The sequence below is a fragment of the Narcine bancroftii genome, chromosome 5, assembly GCF_036971445.1.
Source record: "Narcine bancroftii isolate sNarBan1 chromosome 5, sNarBan1.hap1, whole genome shotgun sequence".
Classification (NCBI taxonomy): domain Eukaryota; kingdom Metazoa; phylum Chordata; class Chondrichthyes; order Torpediniformes; family Narcinidae; genus Narcine; species Narcine bancroftii.
The window spans coordinates 113,873,895-113,893,516 of NC_091473.1; the positions used below are offsets into that span (position 1 = coordinate 113,873,895).

Here is a 19,622-nt window from a genome sequence, read left to right on the forward strand (position 1 = left end):
TTCCAAGTACAAAGTTGAAATCCTCTTGGTCACTGTTTTCTGGAATATCCAATGTTTCTAAATCCTTTTTTCAACATTCTGAAGGCATTGCACCAGTATTGTCAATGAAATGGTCCTTTATTACCATCAGCGTGGTTTTTCTGGTTTGCCCTTTTTTTTAAACATGCTGCAAGATTTCTGCATTCTTCTTCTTTTCTGGTGCATCTGGGATACAAAAGTTACTTTCAGATTTGTTCCCAGACATTTGTTTCATTCCTTCCCCAGATTTAGCTTCGCAGGAATAAGTTTGTCTTGAACGGTCATTTCAATGGTTCGTTGAGTTTCACAACAGATATCATATTGACACTTGTTGACTGCTTCTAAGCAATATCATTCTTTCTTTCTAATGGTCCATTGATTGTCCATCCAAGCATACTTTTGATAGCGTGAGGTCGACCTCTCACTGAATTACTTCTATTGGTTCCAGAGCTTTTTTGGTACATCAAAACCAATTAGCATCTCTATCTCAGAGCCCTTTCTGGTATATAAACCTTCCTCCAATAGGGCCACCGATCACATCATTTTGATATGGCATGCGGACCCGTGGGAACCAACTGCCTAGTCAACTGCTGTCAGGTCTGCATAGGCTTTGAATGGCCTGTTAAAAGCAGCCAACGGCAGTTTTATTTAAAATCCTGCAACTGCAGGGTCTTTCACCCAAGATGGTGGCACCTCTGATTGGCAGCAGCCATGAAGGGTTGCAGAATCCAGGGGATCCAGGGGAGTACTGGAGCAAGGTCCCATAAAATAGGGAGACCATCCCATGTCTGAGAAGGAGAAGCAGAGGAGATAACCTATGGGACTAGTGAGGGTTCTCTGCTGCTGAAAGACCAATGCCTGTGGCGGGCTGCTGGCGACTCGAGGCAAGGAACCCACAGAGGCTGCGGGTTGCTGGAGACGGTTGTCGAGAGACTCGCGCTGGTCTGTGGACTGCTGGAGGTTGGCTCGAAACTGGCTGAAGGTGTACCAAGTATTGGAACCATGATGCGAGGGGGTACTGAAGGCTTCCTGCCTGTACCGGAGGTTTGGATCTGGAGTTCAGGTTGCCAATGGTTTGGACTGGACTCTGACTGCGGGGTCTGCGGAAGTGCTGGTGGCAAATCTATGGACGCTTGGTGATTCTGGGGGTACTCTCTTTGGCTTTTCTTTCTCTGTCTCTAAGAGGTGCTTCAGGCAATTTATGCTGATGGCAAATCTGTCTGCCTTACAGCATGAAAAAGCAATTTCATGTAATATTGCACTGTTTGCTGTAAAGGCTGTGTACGGCCCCTCACCCCAAGTCCAAAGCCCGCTGCGCAGCTCAGACGGCAAAGTCCTCCTCAGCGACAAGATCTCCATCCTCAACCGATGGTCAGAACACTTCCAATCTCTTTTCAGTGCCAACTGCTCAGTCCAAGATTCTGCCCTGCTCCAGCTCCCTCAAGGCTAGAGCTGGATGAGGTCCTCACCCGGGAAGAGACATATAAGGCAATTGAACAAATGAAAAGTGGCAAAGCAGCAGGTATGGATGGAATCCTCCCCAGAGGTCTGGAAGGCTGGCGGCAAAACTCTGCATGCCAAACTGCATGAGTTTTTCAAGCTTTGTTGGGACCAAGGAAAACTGCCTCAGGACCTTCGTGATGCCATCATCATCATCACCCTGTACAAAAACAAAGGCGAAAAATCAGACTGCTCAAACTACAGGGGAATCACGCTGCTCTCCATTGCAGGCAAAATCTTCGCTAGGATTCTCCTAAATAGAATAATACCTAGTGTCGCCGAGAATATTCTCCCAGAATCACAGTGCGGCTTTCGCGCAAACAGAGGAACTACTGACATGGTCTTTGCCCTCAGACAGCTCCAAGAAAAGTGCAGAGAACAAAACAAAGGACTCTACATCACCTTTGTTGACCTCACCAAAACCTTCGACACCGTGAGCAGGAATGAGCTTTGGCAAATACTAGAGCGCATCGGATGCCCCCCAAAGTTCCTCAACATGGTTATCCAACTGCACGAAAACCAACAAGGTCGGGTCAGATACAGCAATGAGCTCTCTGAACCCTTCTCCATTAACAATGGCGTGAAGCAAGGCTGCGTTCTCGCACCAACCCTCTTTTCAATCTTCTTCAGCATGATGCTGAACCAAGCCATGAAAGACCTCAACAATGAAGACGCTGTTTACATCCGGTACTGCACGGATGGCAGTCTCTTCAATCTGAGGCGCCTGCAAGCTCACACCAAGACACAAGAGCAACTTGTCTGTGAACTACTCTTTGCAGACGATGCCGCTTTAGTTGCCCATTCAGAGCCAGCTCTTCAGCACTTGACATCCTGTTTTGCGGAAACTGCCAAAATGTTTGGCCTGGAAGTCAGCCTGAAGAAAACTGAGGTCCTCCATCAGCCAGCTCCCCACCATGACTACCAGCACCCCTACATCTCCATCGGGCACACAAAACTCAAAACGGTCAACCAGTTTACCTATCTCGGCTGCACCATTTCATCAGATGCAAGGATCGACAACGAGATAGACAACAGACTCGCCAAGGCAAATAGCGCCTTTGGAAGACTACACAAAAGAGTCTGGAAAAACAACCAACTGAAAAACCTCACAAAGATTAGCGTATACAGAGCCGATGTCATACCCACACTCCTGTTTGGCTCCGAATCATGGGTCCTCTACCGGCATCACCTACGGCTCCTAGAACGCTTCCACCAGCGTTGTCTCCGCTCCATCCTCAACGTTCATTGGAGCGACTTCATCCCTAACATCGAGATGGCAGAGGCCGACAGCATCGAATCCACACTATTGAAGATCCAGCTGCACTGGATGGGTCACGTCTCCAGAATGGAGGACCATCGCCTTCCCAAGATCGTGTTATATGGCGAGCTCTCCACTGGCCATCGTGTCAGAGGTGCACCAAAGAAGAGGTACAAGGACTGCCTAAAGAAATCTCTTGGTGCCTGCCACATTGACCACCGCCAGTGGGCTGATATCGCCTCAAACCATTCATCTTGGCGCCTCACAGTTCGGCGGGCAGGAACCTCCTTTGAAGAAGACCGCAGAGCCCACCTCACTGACAAAAGACAAAGGAGGAAAAACCCAACACCCAACCCCAACCAACAAATTTTCCCCTGCAACCGCTGCAACCATGTCTGCCTGTCTCGCATCGGACTTGTCAGCCACAAATGAACCTGCAGCTGACGTGGACATTTACTCCTTCCATAAATCTCCGTCCGCGAAGCCAAGCCAAAGAAGATTACAATTACAATAAATTGAATCTTGAATAATAGTCTGTGTGTGTATATGCCTGGAAAATCACAAAAATCATCGCTGTGCATTCGAGCAACCTCTTACCCTGAAACAATGTTAGCTTCAATGACCTTGTCCTATGGTTTTCAGTAGATTCCTTGACTTTCTTCCTTCAAGATTCAGCTTATTCATACAGTTTCACTGTGCAAAATGATGCTGTGCTACCTGGGTCAAGAAATGCATGTGTATATATCATTGCATTCCTGTTCTTGGCCTTGTTAAGGCATTATTGCGAGTTTGCATTTCTCTGCACTGGCCCCAGTAAGACCACTTATTGCTAGTGAGGCTTCAGCATGATTTTCATCTGCCTCTTTCCTTGTTGCTTGTTCCTTTTCAGTATTCTTTTCCTAGAAGATGTGTAGCATTTTGGGATGCTTTTGATTGTTGCTGCTGAGTCACTTTTTACAGTTTTTGCAGATGAGTCCTTTACATAGACAGCCAAAACATACTCCATTTTTCTTTAAAAAATTGATTTTTCGCACTATGCACCTTCTTTTTCATCTGTGCACATTTTTTCAAATCACGCTCATCATTACAAAACAAACATTTCTTCACAACAGCCAAACTTTCATTTTCCTTATCTGCAACTAATACTTGGTGGCAACGGCATTTCCCTTTATCTTCGAATGAGGCTGCAACTTGGGCTTCTCAACTTCTTTATTTTTGAGTATCTTTGATAATTCCATACACTGGATCTGTGACAACGTCCACTTGCCTTTCAATGAACTCCACCAAATCCTTGTCACAACATAGACCAGCAGCAATAGAAATTTGCCTAGATAATGGCATCTTCAAAACAATAATTTTTATTAATAACTATAACGTAAAATCTTCTAAACTTAACCCCAAACTATGCACAAACGTGTGTGTGTGTGTGCGCGCGCGTGTGCGCATGTATGTATGTATGTGTGTGTGTGTAGCAGATCCAGATCCCAAATTATTACAGCTCAGTCATTGTTCTGAAAAGTCAAATTCAAAGTTCAGTCTTAAGCATCTTGTGTTGAAACTTACAATCTTTAAAAGAAATTACAAAGTATTTTGAGACATCAAAACATCAGACTTCTCAAAACTCACTAATTCTTGTTGAGTTGCTTTCAGAGAAATGTTTCTTCATATGAATGATTTTACAATTCCCCTCTCTTGCATAGAGGTTAAAGAACTTGTGATTTCTGCAATGCTTTCACAAACCCAGGCAAGGGTTAACCATTAAAAATAGTTATGATCCAAATGCAAGAATTATCTTGCTTTCTTTATCCAGGTATGGGTCATTCAAGAGTGACTATTACAATGGCCACAATAGCACCACTCTCTCTCTTGACATCTTCTCCAAAGCCCCTTTAATTCTGTCTTCAGATGACTTTGGTTTGATAATGAAAGCTTTTTCAAGTGTCCTTAATTTCATGACTTTCTTGAGTAATACATGGTTTTTAGGTTTAATTTTTTTAAAACGTACAGATAGTCTCCTATTTGACCAGGTGTCTTCTTTAGCAAACATCCATTGTTTCAGACTTTCACTGGAACAATTAACTCTGGTTTTATGACTGCTCCAGACAAGTACCTTCTCCTTATCTATATCCTCACTCAGTCTTGCTTCAAAGTTGACTTGTTTCCACTTGTGACTAATTGCCAACTTTGCATTTCTTCTATAACTTCCTCCTTCTTCATCTTCTCAACACGTAGCACTTTAGATTCAGCAGCTTCATGGCAGTTGCCATCTTATCCATTTAGTCAATCATTACGCTCAGACATCGAACATGCACAACAATTATTCCCAAACCAAACCAGTCCTCATAGGACAAGCAGCAGTTTCTCCAAACTGTTTTCTAACTTGCAATTAACACACAGAAAGAACCTTTAGTCAGGCTTACTGCTTCTTGATGGTCTTGGTGGTATTGACATTGATGCCTCCTTCTTTAATATGCTCTAAACTAGCGTTTCTCAACTTTTTACCCTTAAAATAGTTTTCATTGTCTTGGGCAACCCCTGCATAGAAATTATTATATACCATTATTAATATCTATCTCTTTTATATTTTTATCGTAGTTCACGTGGTAAACATTATATTTTTTTTGGATAACTTGTTTAAGGAAAAAATTACCCCCTGTTTTTGTCAAATTTATTGGCAATGCAAAAAAAAAAGCATACTGCTCGTTTATGAGACCTCACACTGAGGTTTTGATTTTAAATAATATAAGAGTTTAAAGCTTTTATTATAATAACCAAGGATTTTCCAACGAAATGCCATCCGCATATAATAAAATTACGAATATAAAATTAAACAAAAATTACTCAAAAATGCATTAGCCCATTTATTACTGTTTCTCGCAGATCCCCGAGCAACCTCTTGCGGAACCCTAGGGTTCCAGGGAACCCTGGTTGAGAAACATTGCTCTAAACAGAGCTCAATCGATCCATTCTAAATTCCAAATCCATTTTTCAACATTCTATGTCTTAAATTCCCTCTTTTATTGACTAACTAGTCAATAACTCAGTTTTTATTGACTAAATAGTGTGATGATCTTCCTTATAATCACTTGGAAAGAGTAGAGTGTTGTTGTTTATGACTCGTTCAAAGTAAAGTCTGCTAAAGTTGCAGTTGAGTTTCTCAGTTTATTAAACCTTATCAGTTACTACATTACTATTACTTTCTTATATGGTGCTAATAAAAACTATGATAAAGCAATAAAACAATACTTAAAATGATGATTAAAATGGTCAGTAAAAGTATTCGAACCATTTCCATTCTTTCCATCTTCACCAAACAAAGGAAAGTTCAAAACTAAATGTTTACCTTAAACATTCAGAAAGCTAGCTGCAATCTTGAAACTGGCTCTTACTAGGAGACATTCAAAGAATATGTAAACAATATCTGCTGCCTTGCAGAATATGTTTGCAAGTCATTTTAACCCTTATAATACCGACCCCTAATTATTATATTGAGGCATAATGTCTCTAATAATAATAATAATTACCATCACAAAGAAAAAAATCAAACATATTAATATATCAGTTAAATCATCACCAAAAATTAGAAAATGTAAAAACTGTTTTTACTCCGGAATGCTGTGAATGAAGAACGCTCCCACTAGTCGTGGAGGTGAATGATATATGTAGATATTTGGCCTCCACTAAAATTTAAGTGGGGATGTAAGGAATAGAGAGCTCTGTTGATAGCAGAGGAAAAATAGAGGTTTGGGTGGTTTGCAGGTGAAAGAAAATTCCAGTAGTGGTGATGGATAAGTGAAGACCCGAGTCATGAAACAGATAGTTGCGGAAAGATTTATTTGAAAGAGATTATGCCAATAAATGGTGGGACACCAGAAGAAATGTGAACGCTAAATTGGGTGTCAACAGTATTGTCAGTACTAGAATTTTGATCCAGATTTTAAGTGATTAAATTTGAATTGTAATCTTTGGTGGTTGTGTTTTGATCTTACATTTCTTCTTGGTATTTCTGCAGGTGCACAAAAATGGCGACAGGAGCAGATGTACGTGATATTCTGGAGCTGGGTGGTGGTGATTCTGAAAACCTGCCAATCAGTAAAAAGGATATTATCAACTCTGATAAGGTACAGAGCATTGTTTAAACTTTAACATTAATGCTTATTGAGGTTTATTCTCCATATTTATTAATTGCTTATTGACCATTTTTTCATATTAATTATATCATCATTTAAATGTAGATAGCAAAGAGCCAAATTACAAAACATGAAAAAGAGGGGAAACTGGCAAAGTGAAGGAAATGTCAACATTTCATGTTAGCTCAGATCTAATAATTAAAATAAATCTTGAACATTTGGACTTTTTGCCTCCTGAAATTGAAACTACCAGATTATACTATAGATTAAAGAGTTTATCATTAGTTCTGAAGATCACTGTACTCCCATGGGAAGATTGTTGGACATGAGCAGCACCATTGAGAATTTGAGAAAGATTATTAAAAAGTGTAAGTCAATGAAGCAGCCTTATTTAACACCGGTCTTCACTGACGTCTATTCGAGAGAAATGGAGTCAAATACTTCAGTGTGTTTTGGGAATGAGCACTTATATTGGTTGCTACCACTCTGCAATTTTCTTGGAATTGATGTGCCGTGAAGCTCATGCACAGTAGCTGGACTGTTCTGCAGTAAAACAGTTGGTTTAGCTTCCTTTCTTAAATTTGATCATTGTTATGGCCAGTTAATATTCTGGATTTGTGACTGAAGCTCTTTATGTCAAAGTTGGAGAACTTCATTGGTGATACAGACTGCCTCTTTGTCCCTAAGGAATTCATCCTTGCTATTTGTTCTTAGTGTGGTACATCTCATCACCATGTCTACCTTCTCCAAGTCTCTTGAGATATGAAAAGTGATCCATGTTTCCCAGGGTATCACTTAATTTGGTCACATATGGTTTTGTTAGCACTGAAGAGCCAGGGCATGTAATGGCTGCCAGTGACTTGTTGAGCCTCCTGTGCTTTATCCATCCATTTTTAAAAAAAAGATCATGGTGTTTCTGCTAGACTATTATATTCAGGTGCTTATGAAGTTACTTTTCCTTTGAAGAAAGTTGGAGCTTTCAGTCCAGGAATGCCTCATGTTTGCAGTTAATTAGTTCCTTGATTTACTATTCTCATCAAACCAAACCTATTTCTTAGTTGGAAAGCCAAGACAGCATTTAACATGGACACTTTAGCTTCTGGGCTAGGAGTTGATGCACTGTCTGGAAAGAAAAAAAGCTGCCTTTGTGGTCTCTTACAGCTTTGATATTGATCTTCTTGCTGTAATACTTTCAAAGCTGACGTTTTGGAGTTCTTTTGATGGAGGAAAATAGGAAAGATTAGGTAGCTGTCATCAGTACTTGTAACATTTTTGTTGTCCTTCAATTGGACAATGATTAAATCACTGATAATCAATGAAAATCAATGATAAAATCTATAAGTTGCCAGTGTTTGGATTGTCATGAGGCCTTGTGCTTGTCCATTTGATGAAACAAGATATTCATTATGACAAAGCCATGGGGCCAAACAGTTTGGAAGAAGGATCCCACTGGAGTTGGCCTTCCTTTCTTTCTTGACAGAGGGTTGCATCTATTTCCATTCTGGCTTTGAAGTTGCCTGGGAGGATCAGTGATTTAAAAAAAATAAATAAATTCCATATAAAAGTCCTCCTTGGTTCCAGTGTTGGCATAGATGCACATAATCGTAGCATATTGCTTCTGTTTTAGACCAAGATGAGTATCTGGTATTTCTTCAGGGGAAGTCTGAGGTGCCAGACCAGCTCATTATAGATGAAAAAGGACTCTCTGTGAAGACAGTATTCTTCTCAGATTTTGCCTCCAGAAGAAGGTGCACCCTATCCTTTGTCTTTGTTCTGCCTTTCACTTCTCACTTTGGGTGGTGAGGTCATTGTCAAAGCACCTCAACATATGATGCAGGATACTTTTCAGATCTGTCACAGTTGTGATTGTTTGAGATCCCTGACAATCCAGGTCCAAAACTTCTATTCTGAGTAGAAGTTACCCATGCTTGGATTCTTTTAATGTAGAGTGGCATTGCACAACAGCGAACACAAGGACTTGATTGAGAAGGGTATTGATCCGGTGGCATAAGAGACCAAGGTGGCTGGAGATCAGATTCTGCTCCATGGGTATTGATGCTCAGACAATAGGCTTATTTGCTTTCTCTACTGGGATATTATAGTCATGTTGAATTATGTTTTTTATTAATTCATGGATTGTTCAGGAAATATAACTGAATATTAACTATTCACGCTAAAAATGTGTGGTTTTAAGGCCAATTGTCATTCCCTTACAATTGGTTTAACTTGGTTCAGCTAATTTAACATGGATTGGATATTAAAGGTATGGTGTAGCTAATTAATATATGAATCCACGGATTTATCACAAAAATAATGGAATAGATATTTAATTAAAATTAAGTAACTTGGTTTTTGAGGGATATTGGTCATCTGGTTCGGAAGAAGAGAGGAGTGTATAGCAGGTATAGGCAACATGGAGCAAATGAGTGACAGTACTTAAGGAGTATTTTTTTAAATGCAAGAAACCCTCAAGAAAGAAATCAGGAAGGCTAAAGGTTGCTTTGGCAGACAATTTGAAGGAAAATCCTAAGGGTATTTACAGGTATATTAAGAGCAAAAAGGATAGTATGAGAGAAAAAAATCAGTCCCCTTGAAGATCAGAGTGGTCGACTTTGTATGGAGCCAAAAGAGATGGGAGAGATCTTAAATGATTTTTTTTCCATCAACTTCTTTTTCTTTGGCTTGGCTTTGCGGACGAAGATTTATGGAGGGGTAACCAATATTCACTTAGGAAAAGGGCATAGAATCATGGGAAGTAAGGAAACAAGAAGTGAGGTCTTGGAACCTAAAGAGATTAAAGAGGAGGAAGTGCTTGCTGTCTTAAAATAAATAAGGATGGATAAATCCCCAGACCCTCACAAGATATTCCCTTGGACATTGAGGGAAGTTGGTGTAGAAATTACAGGGGCTCTGGCAGAAATATTTAAAATGTTCTTAACCATGGGAGTAGTGCCAGAGGATTGGAGGGTAGCTAGTCAATCTGTTGTTTTAAAAAATACTCCAAAAGTAACTCTGGAAATTATAGGCTGTTGAGCCTGACATCAGTAGTAGGTAAATTATTGGAAGTGAGGTGCTCTAAGAGAACAGATGTACAATTATTTGGTTAGCCAGAAATTGATTAGGGATAGTCAAGATGGCTTTGTGTGTCATAGGTCATGTTTAACCAATCTTGTAGAGATATTCAGAAAAGTTGATGAAGGAAAGGATATAGACGTAGTCTACATGGACATAAGATCTTTGACAAGGGAAGTTGGTCAGGAAGGATCAGATGTAATCATGGTGAAGTAATGAATTGGATTCAACAATGGCTGGACAGAGGTAGTGGTGGATGATTGCTTCTCAGACTGGAGGCCTGTGACTAATGCTGTGCCTCAGGGATCAGTACTGGGGTCATTATTGTTTATCATCTATATCAATGATCCAGATGATAATGTGGTAAATTGGATCAGTAAGTTTCCAGATTGGAGGTGTTGTGGATAGCAAAGAAGCTTTTCAAAACTTGCAGAGGGATCTGGACCAGCTGGAAAAATGGGCTGAAAAATGGCAGATAGAATTTAAAGCAGACAAGTGAGGTGTTGCAGTTTGGAAGGACAAACCAAGAAAGGATATATATGGTAAATGGTAGGGCACTGGGGAGTGAAATAGAACTGAGGGATCTGGGAATACAGATACATAATTCACTGAAAGTGGCATCACAGCTAAATAGCATTGTGAAGAGAGCTTTTGGCACATTGGCTTTCATAAATCAAAGTAATTGAGTATAGAATTTGGGATGTTATGGTAAAATTGTACAAGACATTGATGAGGCCAAATTTGGAGAATTTTGTACAGTTTTGGTCACATAACTACAGGAAAGATATCAATAAGATAGAGTGCAGAGAAGAATTACTAGGATGTTATCTGGACTTCAGGAACTGAGTTGCAGGGGAAGTTTAAACAGGTTAGGACTTTATTCCATGGATCGTAGAAGAATGAGGGGAGATTTGATTAGAGGCATTTAAAATTGAGGGGATGGACAGAGTAAATGCAGATAGGCTTTTTCCATTGAGGGTAGGTGAGATATAAACCAGAAGACATGATTAAGGGTGAAACGTGAAAGGTTTAGGTGGAACATGAGGGTGACCCCCACACAGAGAGTCGAGGGAGTGTGGAATGAGTTGCCAGCTGAGGTAGTAAATGTGGGCTCAATTTTAACATTTAAGAAGCATTTGGACAGGTACATGGATGGGAGAGGTATGGAGGGTTATGGACAGGGTGCAGATCTCATGTCTTTTAGCCTTCCTGATTTCTTTCTTGAGGTTTTTAATTGCATTTTTTTTATACTCAAGTACCTCATTTGCTCCAAGTTGCTTATACGTGCGCAGCTATACACCTATCTCCTTTTCTGAATCCGATCCCTAATATCCCTCAAAAACCAAAGATCCCTTTGCCTGCTAATCTTGCCTTTAATCCTGACAGGAACATACAAACTCAGTACTCTCAAAATTTCACCTATTGAAGGTCTTCCACTTACTTCGCCTATCCTTAACTAAAAACAACTCATCCCAATCCATGCATTTCCTCAAAATTAGCCTTTCTCCAATTTAGAATCTCAATCAGATTCCCTGATCTATCCTTCTCTATAATTAACTTGAAATTAAGGCATTATGATCACTGGACCCAAAATGTTCTCCTACACATACTTCGGTCATCTGTCCTGTCTTGTTCCCTAATAGAAGATCCAGTATTGCATTCTCTCTAGTTGGTACCTCTATATATTGATTTTGAAACCTTTCCTGAAATCATTTGACAAACTCCAAGCCATCCATCCTTGCCATCATATGGCGGTTGCAGGGGAAAATTGGTTGGTTGGGATTGGGTGTTGGGTTTTTCCTCCTTTGTCTTTTGTCAGTGAGGTGGGCTCTGCGGTCTTCTTCAAAGGAGGTTGCTGCCCGCCGAACTGTGAGGTGCCAAGATGCACGGTTTGAGGCGATATCAGCCCACTGGCGGTGGTCAATGTGGCAGGCACCAAGAGATTTCTTTAGGCGGTCCTTGTACCTCTTCTTTGGTGCACCTCTGTCACGGTGGCCAGTGGAGAGCTCGCCATATAACACGATCTTGGGAAGGCGATGGACCTCCATTCTGGAGACGTGACCTGCCCAGCACAGTTGGATCTTCAGCAGCATGGATTCAATGCTGTCGGCCTCTGCCATCTCGAGTACTTCGATGTTGGAGATGAAGTCGCTCCAATGAATGTTGAGGATGGAGCGGAGACAACGCTGGTGGAAGCGTTCTAGGAGCCGTAGGTGATGCCGGTAGAGGACTCATGATTCGGAGCCGAACAAGAGTCTGGGTATGACATCGGCTCTGTATACGCTCATCTTTGTGAGGTTTTTCAATTGGTTGTTTTTCCAGACTCTTTTGTGTAGTCTTCCAAAGGCGCTATTTGCCTTGGCGAGTCTGTTGTCTATCTCATTGTCGATCCTTGCATCCGATGAAACCATATATTTCCTGCAGTTGCCCACTACCTCTCTACAGATTTGCTGCTCCAATTCTCATTGACTATTGGGTGGTCTATAATACAACTCCATGAGTATGGTCATACCTTTCCTCAGCTCTACCCATATAGCCTCAGTTGATAAGCCTTCTGGTCTGTCCTGCCTGAGTACAGCTGTGATATTTTCCTTGTCGAGCAATGTCTCTCCTCTCCCTTTCATTCCCCCCACCCCCCCCCCCGTCCCCCCCACCTCCATTCTATCGCGTCCACAGCAATGGAAGCTCAGAACATTGAGCTGCGAGTCATGCCCCTCTTGCAACCCAGTTCACTAATGGCCAAAATGTCATAATTCCACATGCCTAATCATACTCTTAAGTTCATCTGTTTTTCCTACAATACTCCTTGGCACAGACTAGAGGGGCTGAAGGGGCTTATTTCTCTTCAGTAGTGTTCTATAGTTCTAGAATAAAATTGTAGTATTTTAAAATATTTTAGTTGAAAGTTTTTAAAAAAAATCATACCTATTTCATTTGAAAAGTGGAGGAAGTGATGAACTCTTGCAGCAGAATTAGTATTGAAAATGAAAACTAAAAAACCTGCTGAAACTGGATATCCAGAGATACTCAGGCATCTGTGGAAAGAGAAATCCTGCTGGATTTCAAGTAATCTTGCTCAGTTTTTTTTCCAGCACTTTATGTTCTTTTTGAGTGTTGTAAATAGTTTGGTGTGGACTATGGTCTTCAGTGTCATTTGTAAAACTGCCACCAATCTTGTTTGAATCCCTGAAAGATGTCAACATACTGCAATGAAATGGGCAGCTGGAATTTTACTGCACTAGTTTGCATGAGACATAATTTGGATGATTGGTATTTTTAATTAAATTTTTTGTGTTCAATTATATTTTCTTCCATGTTTATATTTCTGTACTCTTTTAATTCTTTCAATTTCCTCCCTCATTGCATTCTGTAATTGCCAAAAGTAATTGAGAACAATTTTTTTTTGTTTAGAAAAAGTCAAAAAAATCAACAGAAACGCTCACTTTTAAGAGACCAGAGGGAATGCACAGAGAAGTTTATGCTCTTCTATATTCTGACAAAAAGTAAGTTCAAACAAATGAACTTAATACTTTGTTTGCCCACTTTTATGGTTATGTAAAGAATGATAAAACTTTAGTATTACAGCAGCCTCCTGTGGCTAAAAAGCAATATTGCAATACATTTTTTATTCCTTATTCCATTGTGCATGGCTTTGCTGGCATTTTATTAATTTTTTTGCTTTAGCCAGTGGGAAAAAAAATTGCATTGTAAATTAGGCAAATTTTCATCCAAATAAGTGGTATGATTTTTTTGGAGTAGAAATGCATGTTTATAAAGATCTAGCAAATAAATGCATAAATTTGTTTTCCACAAAGCTTTTAAGTTTGTTCTTTTGATTAAAATCATATAATTGGTGGGCTTTTTCAAAGCAGGGTCCATTTTATCACCGCATGCAGTGTCTAGGGTTAAAAACACAGAAATGCTTGAGGAACTCAGCATCCATAGGAGGTAAAGATATATTACTGACATTATGCACCTGAGCCTTTCTTCAAGGTATGAGAAAATGCAGCAGCCCTTAAATAAAAGAATTGGCAGGTGGAGGAGTACAAACCAACAGACAAATGTGATAATTGGATATGAAGAAGAGGCCAAGAGAAAGGAAAGGTGAGGATTGATAGGAGGAGTGGGGAGGTTTGCTCTGTGAATGCAGAGCTGGGTTAAAGGAGACAGAGGGAAAAGGGAAGAGAGAGAGAGAGAGAGCAACAAGAAAGGAGACATGGGGGATAGTTGGCCAACTAAAATCAAAGAAGTCAATGTCAGACAGAATATGAGGTGCCGTTCCTCCAATTTGTATGTGGCCCCAGTCTACCTGTGCATAAGCCCATGTAGAGACATGGTGGTGAGGGAATGAGGAGGGGAATTGAAATGGGTGGCCACTAGGAGATCCCCATCATTGCAGCTGACAGAGGCGCCCAACAAAACGATCTCCAGTCTGCTTCCAGTCCCTCTGATTTAGAGGAGACCCCAATGGGAAGACCAGATGCAGCAGATGACCCCCACAGACCCACGTGAAGAGCTGTTTCACCTGGAAGGGCCGCCTGGGGCCTTGAATGGTGGTGAGGGAGGAGGTACAAGCGGAGCACCTTCTGCAGCCACAGGGGTAGGTGCCAAGGGGGCGATCAGTGAAAAGGGAGGAGTTGGCGAGGGAGCCATAGAGTGACTCGTCCCTGAGGAAGGCGAACATGGGAGGAGAGGGGGAAGATGTGTCTGGTGGTGGGACCACGCAGCAAGTGCCAAAAATGGCAGAGGATGATATGTTGGATGCAGAGGCCATAGGGTGGCAGATTAGGACAAGGGGAATCCTGTCTCCATTACAAGCTGTGTGGGGCGGGGGGGGGGGGTGGGGGGGAAGGAGCCAGTGCAGACACACAAGCATCAGGGCTGAGTTGATGGTGGCAGAGGGAAAGACCCATTGCCTGAATGAGGAGGATATCTGGCATGGTAGACCTCATCCTTGGAGCAGATGCGATGGAGACGGAGAAGTGAGAGGAAGGAATGGAATCCATACAGGGGATAAGTTGTGCAAAGGTGTGGTTGAGGTAGCTGTGGGAGTTGGTGGGTCTGTAGAAGAAGTCTGTTGAGAGTTTGAGATTGAGACGTAGAGATAGAGAAAAGGGAGAGTGTTACTAGGGATGAACCAAGTGAACTTAAGGTCATGGTACAAGTTGGCAGCAAAGTGGATAAAGTTGGCGAACTGATCATAGGTGCAAAAGGGAGCACCAAAGTAGTCAACAGTGTAGTGGCGGAAAAGTTGAAGGTCCTTGCCTGTGTAGGCTTGTCGCATGGATTGCTCTACTTAGCTAACAAAAAAGACAGGCATAGCTGTGGCCCAAGCAGGTATGCACGGCTATCTCTTTCACTTGGAGAAAGTGGGATGAGTCAAAGGAAAAGTTGTTGAAGATGAGGACAACTTCTGCCAGCTGGATGAGAGTAGTGATGGAGGGATTGGGTCTGTTGTTGAGAAAGAATCAAGGGGCTTTGAGGCCTACAGTCTGGAGAATGGAGATGTTTAGTGATTGGATATCCATGGTAAAGATAAGGTGGTCGGGTTCACAGAACTGGAAGTTATTGAAGTGATGGAAGGCACGTGAAGTATCATAGATGCAGATGGGGAGAGAATGAACCAAAGGCAACAAAACTGAGTGAAGGTAAGCAGATACTAGTTGGAAGGGAAGGAGCACGTGATAATGATAGATCTGAAATGTCGGTTAATCATCTTTTACCTCTTGTGTATGCTGTGAGACCTGCTGAGTTCCTCCAGTTTTCATTTGCATTTATAAACAAGTAGTAAAATGTTGCCTGCCAGTTTTCTACATTAAACAGGAGAAACTGATTAACTGTACTTGCTGCCAGCTGATAGAATTCGTACATGCTAAAACACATTATGTACTGAGTGCAGTGTGTAAAGGAATGTTGACCATGGTGAGTAAGGAACTATTATGAAGCAAGTTGTCACTGCAACTTTTAAAGGGTGAAAAAATCATTCTGATTTCCCCGAGTGAGAAAATATAAATTGAAAGAAAAGTGTTAGTTTACCTCAGACCTGTGGAATACACAATCAATGTTTTGTAAGAACTTCAGGAAACTTCCCAAGTCTTGGATAATCACAGTTGGTGGAAATGATGTCAACTAGATGAGCTCAAGGTTTCAGTTCTATTGCTTGAGCAACATCTGGTCTTTCCATGAGGCTGAGTGCTTTGTGAATAGCAGATTTCAGGAGGTGGTTACCTCTCAGCTTAAGATGGCGGGAATGGGTGACTGACTGCCCGATAGCAAAAAGAAAAGTGTGGTACTTGGTTTTGAATATTAATAGAAAGATATGTTGGTGGCTCAACTATACAGGGAAGGAAGAAGAGAAATGGTAATTTGGGTATTTGATAATTATGGGAGATGGTTCTGTGGTAATTTCAAGATATCAATGAGTATGTGTAGAACATTTTGGGAGGGGAAGTAGGGGAATATGAACAGCCAGAGGCTATTGTGGTCTATGTTGGTATCAGCATCAAAATCTGTTAATTCATTAATCCAGAAAGGTCAGGTCAACATTTAAATATTTGGATTATGGGCAGTAAATTGGCAAGTAACATTTCGGCATGTAAGTGCGAGGCAGTGACAATCGCCAACAAGGCGTTCAGACGTCGGAGCAGAAACAGGCTATTCAACCCATCGAGTTTGCCCCACCATTTAATCATGAGCTGATCCATTTCCCCACTCAGCTAATGCCCTCGCTAATCGAGAACCCATCAATCTGTCTTAAAAACATCCAATGCATACAACTGCATACAGCAACAAATTCCATAGATTTACCACCCTCTGGCTGAAGAAATTTGTATGTATTCCTGTTTTAAGCAGACACCTTTCAATCCTAAAGTTGTGTCCTTTTGTCCTAGACTCTCCCACCATGGGAAATAACCTTTCTTCATCTATTCTGTCCATGCCTTTCAACATTTGAAATGTTTCAATTCGATCCCTCCTCATTCTTCTAAATTCCAACAGATATCGCCCAAGAACAGTCAATTGCTTCTCATACGATAACCCTTTCATTCGTAGAATCATCCTCGTGAACCTTCTTTGAATCCTTGCCAACATCAGCACATCTTATGTGAAGAGCCTAAAACTGCTCACAGTACTCAAGTGAGGTCTCACTAGTGCCTTATAAGCCCTCAATATCACATCCTTGCTCATATATTTTATTTCTCTTGAAATGGGTGCCAGCATTGCATTTGCCTTCTTCACTACTGTGTTTTTTCTACCAAAGTGCATGACCATACATTTTTCATCATTGTATTTCATTTGCCATTTCTCTGCCCATTCTCCTAGTCTGTCTAAGTCCTTCTGCAACCTCCCTATTTCCTCTACCTACCTTCATATCATCTGCAAACTTGGCCACAAAGCCATTCATTCCATAATTCAAATCATTAATATACAATATAAAAAAGAGCACCCCCCCCCCAACACCAATCCCTGTGGAGCACCTCTAGCAACTTGTTGCCCATCAGAATACAATCCTTGTGTTCCATTTCTCTGCTTCCTGCCAGTCAGTCAATGCTCTAATCACTCCTGATATACCATGGGCTCTTGTTATGTAGCCTTTACTGTTAAGAGATAAGGTACTCTTCTATACTTGATATTCTATGGCATGGTATTGTTGAGTTCTCCACCATTACCATTTGAGGTGACTGGAAACTCAACTGGATCAGCTTAAGAGCAGGGCAAAAGATGGATATCCTGCAAAGAGTAATTCGCCTCCTGATTCCCCAGTCTTTTCACCATCTCTAAAGCATGTCAAAAATGTGCCTGAATTATCTTTGCTTGCCTGGCTCTCCAACAACTCTCAAGAAGCTTGACACCATCTGAGATAAAGCCACCCCATTTATTAGTAGCCCATCCATCTCCCTAATCATTCATTCCCTCAATCCCATAAGAGGGTGTCTGCAGTTTGTATTACCAACAGAATGTTGCTCCCATCTCACAAACCTAAGTCTTTCATCTTGAAGAGTTGGACAGTCGGCACATGGTTGCTTGAAGATTTGCAGGTTCCTCTCTAAGTTGCACAAACTGATTTGGAATTGCACTATCGATTATTGTTGCCCTGCTTAAATCTTGGAACTCACGATTTAACTGTACATGAGAATAACCTTATCAGAAAGATTATAGCAGTTCATGAAGGTGGCTCAGGGCAGTTAGAGATGGACAGTAAATGGTGGTTTTGTTAGTGATCCTCAGATTGTCCAGTCCAGAACCAGGGGACAGAAAAAAAATATGGCTGGGTTGCCAGAGCGCTGCCACTGGTGTAGAACAGGAAAACGGAGACACACTGCTGATCCAAAGGGTTCAATCGCCCAATTCTTATGTTGGTGTTTCCATACCGGCTACACTGTCTGTTAAAGTGATGATGGTGTTTGTGAGTAAAATCCTACATTTGTGAGATCTGTGCCCAAGATGGTTGTGCCTATGCTTGGCAGTGGTCACCAGGTGTTGCAGACTCATGGGAAGCAGTGGACTAGCTCAGGGCACCAGATACTGGAGAACACCCCATGTTGAGAAGGGGAAGCAGAGGAGACAATGCAACAGGACAGTGACCATGGCAGCGGACCAGCAAGGGGCTTGGTGGCTGGGGGACCCTAAAAAGGTGACCATAATAGCAGACCATCAAGGGGCTCAGCCACACAGTACCCACTGGCTCCAAGTTTCGAGAGGGTGCTGAGGGCAAGAAGGGCTCCCAAAGTGCCTTGGTGGCTGAAGAATTCCTGATGGTATTGAAGGCTTTGTTCTGGAGTTCTGGCTGCTGCTGAATTGAACCGGAGTCTGTGTGACTGCAGAGGCCGAGGGAGCGCTGAGGCGAATCCATGGACTCTCAGTGATTCTGAATGGACTCTCGTTTGCTACTCTTTCTCTCTTACTGTAAAGGGTGCCTGGCAAAACTAATGGTGATTTTTTTTGTGTGCCTTGCAGCAGGTAAAATTTCATTTTTAATGTATTATTACTATAAAAGGAACCAAGAACCTTGATTGTAAAAAAATGAATTAAGAATTGCAGTTGCAGTTTACTTAGTGGCCACAAGATGGGGATACATATTCACCTGTTTTCCCACATGAGATATTTGAGATTTTTATCTCTTGGATTAGTTTTTTAAACAATAAAAGTTTCTATTTGGTAACTACAAATCAGTAAGACCCCTGGTAACCAGGATTCAAGCTACTGGCAGCCTCAAGTAACCCGCAAAAAAATCGAGGAAAATAAATTTTAAAAATTTAAAATGAATAAAAATAAAAGAATAGGTTAAAAAAAAACTTCAGTTCAAAATTGTAAAAGCAAATGCTCTTTGAAGTAACACATAAATCTTTTGGGAAGATGGAAGCAAATATTCAGCCAGTGGAGGAGTGCCTTGGTCATGCTTTGCTCTTAGAAGCTCTTTGAATAACGTTGTGTGAAACTGCAGTGGCTTTGCCCAGGATGACGAGCTGGTTGATGCTGCTCGCCTTTGGAGTGACTCTCTTAAAGTGTCTCCTTATCCTTGATTAGGAAGAGTCATCCTGGTCAGAGGCTTTATAAACTTGGAGGAAGGAAGGTTAATTCATATAATGTTATTGTTTGTCTTAGGGCGTCTCCGTGTTTTTAAAAAAATGACTTAGAATAAAGTA

The 19,622-nt window shown here is 41.3% G+C and overlaps 1 protein-coding gene across 4 annotated transcripts in view; it reads left to right on the plus strand.

Annotated features, from left to right (window-relative positions):
* Window positions 1-19,622, plus strand: part of dmap1 (DNA methyltransferase 1 associated protein 1) — a 108,581-nt gene that overhangs the window by 31,167 nt on the left and 57,792 nt on the right. For all 4 annotated transcript variants that reach the window (XR_011357875.1, XM_069938811.1, XM_069938810.1 and 1 more), the window contains exons 2-3: window positions 6,789-6,897; window positions 13,390-13,481. Coding sequence is in view for 3 of the 4 variants with exons in the window: in XM_069938811.1 (XP_069794912.1) it covers window positions 6,799-6,897; window positions 13,390-13,481 (191 nt within the window). In the remaining variant the exon portion in view is untranslated. The remainder of the gene's footprint in view (window positions 1-6,788; window positions 6,898-13,389; window positions 13,482-19,622) is intronic.